The sequence below is a fragment of the Grammomys surdaster genome, unplaced genomic scaffold (assembly GCF_004785775.1).
Source record: "Grammomys surdaster isolate TR1022 unplaced genomic scaffold, NIH_TR_1.0 124258, whole genome shotgun sequence".
NCBI classification, from domain to species: Eukaryota; Metazoa; Chordata; class Mammalia; order Rodentia; family Muridae; genus Grammomys; species Grammomys surdaster.
Window position 1 is genome coordinate 1 of NW_021619313.1, and position 10,000 is coordinate 10,000.

General features: G+C 41.6%; 1 protein-coding gene across 1 annotated transcript; it reads right to left on the reverse strand.

The window, feature by feature from the left end:
* Positions 1-1,068: 1,068 nt before the first annotated feature.
* Positions 1,069-9,869, reverse strand: LOC114636484 (coiled-coil domain-containing protein 7-like; the record flags this gene model as incomplete). The annotated part of the gene is made up of 4 exons (XM_028784557.1): positions 9,608-9,869; positions 7,913-8,031; positions 4,866-5,189; positions 1,069-1,155 (listed from the first exon to the last, which is right to left on the reverse strand). Coding segments are annotated over exons 3-4 (360 nt in total), but the record flags the coding sequence as incomplete, so codon positions are not given.
* Positions 9,870-10,000: the final 131 nt, after the last annotated feature.

Genomic DNA, 10,000 nt, shown 5'->3' on the forward strand with positions numbered 1-10,000 from the left:
TTTGAAGAGCAAACATGAGGACTGGCAATATGGCTAAGAAAGAAAAGGGGTACGTCTGGTAACCTGAATTTGATCCCTGGAATCCATGTAAAGGGGAAAGAACAAAACTAACTCCACAAAGTTTTACCCTGACTGCTACATATATGCTATGGCACATGCTGCTGTTCATATACACAAAATAACAATGAAAAAAACAAAAGTTAAAAAACTCAAGTACAAATATTGGATGAGACAAATGTATGTAAAACAGGGCTTGTGAGATGGCTCAGCATTTGAGGGTGTCTGACGCCTTCTCAGAAGACTAGAATTCAGTTCCCAGCACCCACGTTGGATGGCTTCCAACCTCATGTCACTTTAGCCCAATGTCTTTTTCTGGTATCTGTGGGGGCCATCACATATGTGCACATTCATACATGCAGACATGCACACATACACAAAAATAAAAATTTAAGAACACCTTAAAAAATTAAAACAAACAAACAAACAAGAAAAAACAAGAAAAAGAAACAACCAACTTAAGGAGTGTTACTAGGTGAATTAAAACAATTTACTAGATCTCAAAACCCTTTTCTTTTTCTACCTTAATGTTTAGAAAGTAGAATACTTTTTAAAACTTACTTTTTATTATTTATTTGGGGGTGAGGCTCATGTTTGCTTGCAAAAGTATACACGTGGAGTTCAGAATATGACTTGAAAGAGTTGGTCCTCTCCCTCCATTATGTATGTCCCAAGGACTGAACTCAAGTAGTCAGACTATATGGCAGGCATCTTCACTCACTGAACCATTTTGCTGGTGCAAAAATACTTTCTTATAGCCAAGGCAATCAAAATATCCAAGCTCATATTTAAAACTCATCATAGAAGCAAGACTATAAAAAGTAGACTTACAGATAGTTAAGACAGGAGGAATTGTCTGAGGCTGGACACATTATCACACTTTTGTGAAATGTCACAAGAGAATCTTTGTGTAGATAGTGATCTATTCAGACAATGTGTGTGTGAATTCTGAAGGCTGGGGTTAACTCTTTCCAGCATTTAATTTATTTCATTAGCATTATATATACATACAGACAAGCCTTGTGCTTCAGGTTTTACTGCTCCTCTTTCTCTGTCTTCATTGAGATTTCCATAGGTGTTTTCCAAGGTAGAAACAACCTAAGAAAAATGCAAAGCAAGTTCCATTTCTTCATAGTAAAAATGCTAAAGTGTTCACACCGTGTTCTTACAGATGTCACTTGATTGCCAGTGGCAAGAATATATGCTTTCTACCCTTTGATTCATTCACATATTATCAAGACGATGCCCTGTTAAATGGTGTTTGAGCCTGCTTCCTTCTTATGAGAACACTCCAAGGCTGTATCTTCTCTATGTGGATAAATAGCTAAAAGAGATATATGTCTGTGAATGGCTAAAGAATGTAGAGTTTTCCTCAAAATCTGATTTTTCTCTGAATATCACATTATATAAAAAAATGTAAAGAGATATACCACTCCTGGGCATATACCAGAAAGATGTCCCACAATATCACAGGAGCACTTGCTCAGCTGTGTTCATAGCAGCTCTATTCGTAATAGGCAGACATTGAAAGCAATTTACATGTCCCTCAACTGAAGAATGGATAAAGAAATTGTGGACCATCTATACAATGGAATACTATTCAGCTATCAAAAACAAAGGCATCATGAAATTTGCAGGCAAATGGGTGCAACTTGAGTATGTATCATCCTGAGAGAGGTAACCTAGAGCCAGAAACACCCTTATGGTATGTATTCACTTATAATTGGACATTAGCGATAAAGCACAGGATAATCATGCAACAATACACAGACCCAAAAAAACTGAGTAATAAGGAGCTCCCAAGGGTTCCTCCGAAGAGAGGATTCATGAATCTTACTCAGAAGGGGAAACTAGTTATCTTAGGTGAATGGAGAAAAGGAGATGAGTAGGATAGGATGTGAGGAGGGGAACTGTAATGGTGATACATTATGGGGTGTAGGGGTGAGAGGGGCCTGAAAGTCAGAATGGAAATTGGGTTGGGAGCCATTTCTGGTGACTAGCTGGAGGCCTAGGATGGAAGAGAATATGGGGAGTCTATGAGGGTGACAAACTTAGATTCCGATCAAAGAGGAACATAGAGTCTGAAATGGCCACCTCCTATAGCCAGACAGGATTTCTAGAAGAAGGAGGGGAACTTCAATCCACCCACAGACTCTTCAACCCAAAATTTGTCTTGCCCACAGGATGTTCATGGATAAAGATGGAACAGAGACTTGGGGAACAACTAATCAACATTGTGGGACAGTGAAAGGATAGCTTGGTTTCTGGTGGAGCACTGGCTAGAGATGGCCAGAGACCCAACAGGTATCCATACATACTCCCAGACTCCAGGCTCCTGACATGAGGCCAAGACCTCTATTGATCCACACCTTTCAGTCACTTAGGGCTATGCCCCTACAGCCTCTCCCAAAAAGAGGTTTGTGTCACCCAGCACAGGTAGAAGGTATGACTACAGGCCTCAGCCTCAAAAGATCTTCATATTAATGAGATACCTAAAGGCCAGAGGGCGTAGCCAATTAAGCATTCCTTCCCAGACCCTTCTCCCTCCCTATTTAACTCAGGTCTGCCCTGAGATACAGGAGGTGGAGGGTACACCTTTATTCACTTTCCGCCATGACAATAAACCTTCTAAAACCATGGACTTCCTCGTGTCTTTGGGGCCCCACCATGGGGAACCATGGAGAAGGCCTTTGACTACCAAACCGCTGTTTAATCTCCCAATAGAAGACTTCTCTATATTCCCCCCATGGACCCCTGCCAACTCAAGCAAGCTAACCGACCCAGCCAAGCAAGTGCCATAACCAAGAGTCTCTCACCCTACAGGGCATTGCCAGAGCTTCTCTCTCGTCCCTCTCGGCTCCAGACCAGTCCAGCCCATACAGCCCCATTCTCAGTTCTTCCGAGGCTCCCAGCAGCGTCTGGGAGCCCAAGGACAGAGACCACTGGCCTCCTGGTCAGCCACCTCACCCCCACTCAGGAGCCTTGGCAGCTTCTCACAGCCCAGCCAGCTCAGCATAGAGTGAACTCAGTTAAATTCCCACACTTCTGCTCCCCAGAGCCTCCATTCCAGCCACCTGGGGTGACAGACATGAGGGAATCACAATACAGTCCAACAGGACCCACACCCACATGTGAGCTACAGCCCTGCACAACGTCTGCCCCAACTTGAGACCCATCCTATGTGAGAGAGCCAATCTCTGACTCTATTAATTATACCCTGCTGTGCATGCAAATAGGAATCTAGCATAACTGTCTTCTCAGAGGCTCATCTAGCAACAGACTTAGGCTGATGCAGAGATCCACAGCCAAACTTCAGGCTGAGCCCAGGGTCTCTTGTAGAAGAGTGGGGGGTAGATGTGGGAAAGTCAGAGGGGTCCAGGACACCTCAAGAAGACCTACAGAGTCAATTAACCTGGGACCAAGGGGACCCAAAGAGCTTGGCTCACCACTCAGGAAGCATGCAGGAGCTGTACCTAGACACCCTACACATTCTTAGCAAATGTGCAGCTTCATGTTCATATGTTCCCCTAAAAAGTGGAACAGGGGCTGTCACAGTCTCTGATCCCCACCATGAATCCCCTTTCCCACTACTTAGACTGCCCTTTTGGACCTCAATTGAAGAGGATGTTCCTATATCTGCTGGCACTAGATGCCTTAGGGTGTGGTTGTACCTATGGGAGGACACAATGTGGGTAGGTATTTGTAAAGGTGGTACTGAGAGAAGAAGAGGGAGGAGGCTGAAATTGGGTTGTAAAATGAATATTAAAAAATTTTGAAAAAAAAAGAAAACAATAAAATTTAAAAGACATTCTCCACAATAGCAAACTGTGACCTAACAGGTACCTTAGAAGTATGATAAACTATATCATTAATTTGGTATCTTCCCTACTTGTGCTCACTTAAAAGCCCATTTGTAACTTGACTGTCAACCACTATGTAAAACTAAAATTGGAGAAACATCAAGTGTTATAGTCTTATCTTGCCTTCCTTGCTTGAAGTGCAGACAACAATTACTACAGCTGGCATGAGATTTCAAGATACTTATATCCACAAAGCCCTGCTTGGAATGGGGGCCTTAGCCAGACATTTAAAAATTTTGTTTTCAGGAAGCAGAAAGAATGGTTTTTGTCCCAGAAAGCATGATTTATGTTGAATTCCTGCTCTCCTTGGATCCTGTAATTCTAATATATGTTTGTCAGAGATTGTGTGATGATTTGTATATACTTGGCCCAGGAAATGGCACTATTAGCAGGTATGACCTTGTTTGAGTACATGTGTCACTGAGGGTGTGGGCTTTAAGACCAACCAGTCGTTTCCTAGCTCCCTTTGGAACAAGAGGTGGAACTCTAAGTTCCTCAAGCCCCATACCTGACTGGACACTGCCATGTTCCTGCCTTGATGATAATGGACTGAACCTCTGAACCTGTAAGGAGCTCCAGTTAAATGCCATTTAGAAGAAGTGTCTTGGTCATGGTGTCTGTTTACAGCAGTAAAACCCTAACACAGACAGACCACGTTAACTGATCAATACTCTGGGCACTGAGTGTCTAATAACTTCCTCTGGTACAAATTCTATGTGAATTTTCATGATATACTACCAGAGGAACTAAGCATGCCTCATACAACTTCAATCAGAGAACACTCTATAGCCTTGGTACCATTTTCATTCTGATTTCCCTCTACATGCTAGATATAATAAATCTTATCATTGGGTAATGATATATGGATTCCATCATAACTCTAGTTGATTCTCCTACTGCCTAACAGCAAATCCCCCAGCTAGTGATCATCATGGGAATTATCCTTACCATCTTCAGGTTTGTGGTAATTCTCCTGATCATTTCATCATTTGATATTAACTGCTTTGTCTTACTCAACGGTATTGGCAAGGCAAACCGTACAATTGACTCCCCAGTGGGTGGAGACCTCAGGACCATTGCTTCATTTTTATCAGGTGTTGACTTGGTATTACACTTTTCTTTTGGCTTAGGTGATAAATTCAGTAGTCCTTTTTTAAAAGGGAATTCTGGAACACTTGTCAATTTCTTACTAATGGTTGATGGATGCTTTGCCCGTTTCATTTTTGTGGCTGATTTAGCTTCCGAATTAGATGTGAAAAATTCAGAACTTCCCTGTTAAAGAAATGTTAAGACATTCAAAGAAAAATCCTACATTGCTCATTTAATATATCACCAAGATTAGTTAATGAAATTCATATACTATGTTTGTTTTATCATTATGGCACTGTAGCAAGATATTCACATAAAATTGTTATGATGTGAATACAAAGAGTTCTGTGCAGGCTCATGTACTGGATACTTAGGAGGTACAGCCTAGCTGAAGGAAGTTGATAAAAGAATGCTGGCTTTGAAGATTTATGCCTGGTCTATAATTTCCTCTGTTTTCTGCTTCCTGTCCACTAGAATGTGACCAGCCCCATCCTCTATATTCTTCCATTCAAAAACCTTTGCTTTACCATGGCTCAGAAGCATAGAGCCAAGTAACTACATGTTGAATCCTCTGAAACTGTTAATCAAGTAGTTAATTCCCTTCAACAGGTATTTATTGTGACATGATTTGTCACAGAAATGTAAAAATAACTGAAACATACACCAAACCTCTTCTGGGTGGAGCTGACATTATATTTTGGGCCATTTTGAATGTCAAGCTAAATAAAAACAAACTATTGAAACTCATGTATAACAACAGAAGAGTGAAAGACCCATTATTAATTTAAATACATCTTTTATATATACCTTCATTCCCATTTTTCACATGATTAAACCTAATCACAGAGAAGCTAGTTACAGGAAAACTCAGAATGCTAGGAAGTGTCATAGTTGAAAATTCAATAAAGATCAGTATTTCTGTATATTCTGCTTCTTTTTTATACTATTTGCTCCAAATGTTGTCAGTCTTGTTTTTAAATTTTGCCACATTTTGTATGAATGAGGGATGAAGTAAGTGAAAATACTTAGGATTTGAAATTAGCAACTGTATCCATTACTACAGAGATAGTCAATATAAAATTAAATATGGGATTATAAAATAGAAGTGCTAAACTGAGAATGAGTCATGATTTGAATAGCTACTCAAGTCTGATTTGTATGTGGGAGATTTAAAAGAGGAAAGAAAGCATCATGTAGAAGAATAATAGAGAAATGAAGAGCAAAACTAAGAAATACCTAGAATTATATAAATACTGACAGACTGATATAAGAGCTCCAAATAAAAAGAATAGTAACACAAATAGGAAGAAATAAAATAAAGATGAATTTCTGAGACGTAAAATGTACCAGAATCTAGTCTTTAAAGAGCAGATAAAACTATTCTCAGAACACTAATAGAAAAGAAAAAGAAAAGAAAAAGTATATCAGAAAGAAATAGGCAGATAAAAGAGAGAAAAAAATCTTTCAGAAAATGGAGCAGATCATTGACACAATATGAGAATATCAATAGTATCATTGAATATTTCTTCTTTTTAGATTTACTTATTTATCTTACGTACGTGAGTATACTGTCACCGTTTACAGACACATCAGAAGAGGGCATCTGATCCCATTAAAGAAGGTTGTGGGCCACCATGTGGTTACTGGGAATTGAACCTCTTCTGAGGTTCTTTAGAAGAGCAATCAGTGCTCTGAACCTCTCCAACCTCTCTCCAACCATCATTTAATATTTCTTCTCCTAAGATTCTATATTTTATCTAAATTTCAAACCCATTGAGGACCAACAAACAAACGTGTTTTAAAGAATAAACCAGCTAAGGAGCTGGGGCTAGGTTCAGTGGTGCTAGGCTAAGAATAAAACAGCTAAGGTCTGGGGCTAGAGTCCAAGCCCCCTGCCACCAGCGGCTTAGTCAGAGTTAGTGCTGAAGGAACAGAGCCTGAATGAAGACTGCAGTGGGAGTGGCTGTGTGTGTGGGTTGTGCAGTTTCTCAGGGCTGGGATGCCCCAAACTAGAAGCACTTTAAGCTGGCCGTGTGGTGGTCATCTCTCATCATCAAGAGTCCAAGCCTGGTCAGCAAGGCTATAGTTTCTCCAGTCACAGGGTTGTTCATCTTAGTTTGGCTCTCTAAATTGGGCTCTTCCACACTCAGGAGAGTAGCTACAAAAAAATGATCAATCTCAACTAGCTTCCTAGCCTCAGCATTTTCTGGGCATTCAGGCTGTGTGGGGATTGTAGCAGCTGGTAGTCCTCTCCTGCTACCTCTCAGACCAGGGACTAGGGAGTTCCCACTGCTTGCTCTGCAACCCCTCCTATTTTCCTATTCAAAAGCAAGCTTCTTTCCCTTCTCCATTGGAATTTCTGTCTCTTCAATCCAAAGTGTGTCCTTCCCAAGCTCCTACAATGATCCCAGGATTAAAAGGCTGAGGCTTTTATTCTTGACTTAGCTCTTTTCCCCTTTGGTAGATTACAACTGATCCTATCCTCTTAATACAAAGAAATTTATCCATTCAGGTCACCAGGCCCTTGACCATGACTGTGTGACTTTCCCACCCATCTGGGGTCCAGTTTCCCTGGGCTCCATTTTCCAGCTCCCAGGGGATCTAGTCAGTCTCACCCCTGAATGGGAGTTATCAGAATGAAATGGGATCCAATCAGGATTTTCCCTCCTGAAAGGCAGCTCCAAGTCAGCAAGACAACTGGGTGTGAGGTATGAACATACTCACCCCTCGAAGGGAGATTAAAAAAAAAAATCATAAAGAGCTCACTGTAATAAGGTAACCCATGGACGGTTTCTCTCTGCTTAACACGAAGCCTCTGGATTTAGGCCACAATACAACTCAAGGGAGGAAGAAGATTCATTCCCATGCAACTAGGAATCATTCTTTTGTCAAGGAGGACTACTTACAGTTGTGCTGCAGGATCTGTTATCCTCTCCGTCCTTTCATCATTCTGAAGGTAAGTCCTGAATTGTATGCCATCTTGACTTGGTGTGAATGCACTTTGCTCTCAAGGAGGATCTGGATGCTGTCAAGGAAGAATAAGGACAACAACAACAACAACAACAACAACAACAAAAGTCTAATCAGGAACCCTCACTTCAGGAAATCTCCAAATGTAATACAAGGCTATTGAGCAAATAAAAACAGCTTTAAAAGTAATTGGGGATCTGGACTCTAATATAGTCAGGATCAGCACTGCAGAGATGAGTATGCAGATATTTCTGTTGAGTTCTGAAGTAAACACCTCAAAACCAGCGCTAACTTAGGTGTACGCTTCGCTTGCCTACCACTGTAGAGGGACTTCAGAAGAGTGCAGCTTCCTTTGGGAATGTCTTAAACAGTGTTCATCTTACTTTGGAGACAATAATGGCACAGTAATATGGAGAGTGAGGTGGAGAGTGATATGGATAAGTAACTGGATTATTCCATCACCTTCAGCCACACCTGAACTTGACAATAAAGTCCCAGGAAACAAGGTAAGCTTGGCCTTGAGTAATGCTGAGGAGAAAGTAGCAGTTCTAGGATCTGAATTGTCAGCTTCTGCTTCTGCTACAAATAGTTTTTTCTTGTAAGCTTTTGTCAGTATTCCAGCCAAACAGAAAACGTGTCAGGTAAAAGGTCTAAGAGACACCTTATAAAATTTTAAATATGCACGCCCGGTGACAGGTATATACATTTCAAATATGTGTGAGAAAAACAATGAAGCCTGGTGTCTGGAACATGCAGAGCAGCAGCAATTTCAGTAACTCAAGAGACACCAATACCTACTTGACTTAAGTCTCCTAGACAACTAACTGCCAGAGAGGAAATAGAAGGACCATGAATATAAGAATTTGAGAGAAATGTAGTTAAAATAGAGAGTAATAGCTGGACAAATACTCCAAAGTATTACTAGAGAGAGGAAATGTGGTCAAGGGGAGTTTCCTAATGAGAAAAAGTAATGAGTTTTCATGTTGCTGTGGGTTGAAATGTGTCCCGCTCCAGATATATGCAGAACCTGTGAATGTGACCTTGTTTGGAGTTAGGGTGGTTGAAGATGTCATCAGGTTGAGTTCATGTTATACCAGATCAGGCCCCAATCTAAGTGCTTTCTAATACAAAGTAAATACCCAGACACAGGCACACAGACAGTTGAATGTCCCTGCATTTGAGGAAGATATTGGCTCAATATCAATTGGGTCTATAAGTCAAAGGACAGTAATGATTGCAAACAACTACCAGAAGTGAGCAGAGAAGTACACACTTGTCTCACTACAACTCTATAGGAGAAACCTGCCCTGGAAACACCTTAAGTTTGAGTGTCTAATCTAGGAACTGGGTAGTGACTAACTTCCACTTCAAGTCACAAAGTCTATGCTACCTTGTTGCACCAGCCTTAGGAAACACACACCAGGATGTGGAAATGAACTAATGGAAAGTAGTTTGACTGGTAGAGATCCAATAGCTGGACAAATACTCCTAAGAAACAGGAAAGGGCCTTAAATATGGCAGCTGTGCATCAGGATTCATCAATGGGAATGCTCTTGCCAGAGAGCCTAATGCTCACCCTTAACATTTCAGGAAGGCAGTCCCTCCCACCTGCTCCCCTCTTAGAGGTGTACCTGCTGAGGCTGTTGGAAGTTGTCTTACTGGGTGCCTTGGCTTTGGGGAGGCAGGCTGGAAGGTGAGAATCTATTTGTCTGAGAAAGTTGTAAATTCGGAGTCTCCTAGACCTCTTTGTAAGATGCCAGCAAACTCCCCAGACAACAGCTCTGCCCCAGTACAAACTGACATCTGTGCTGAAAGGGAAAGGTGGGCCTTTGCGCCCAGGGTGGTAACAACCGACCACAGGGCACGCGCCAGACCCACCCTGATCCCTTGCGCCCAGGGGAGCAGAAACGATCACAGGGCCACAGGGCGTGGCGCGTGAGGTTTGGCTCACCAGGATCCCTCGCCTATATATGAAGTAAAGACCAAGACCGGAGGATGCAAACAGCTGCCTCCAGCTCTGCTGC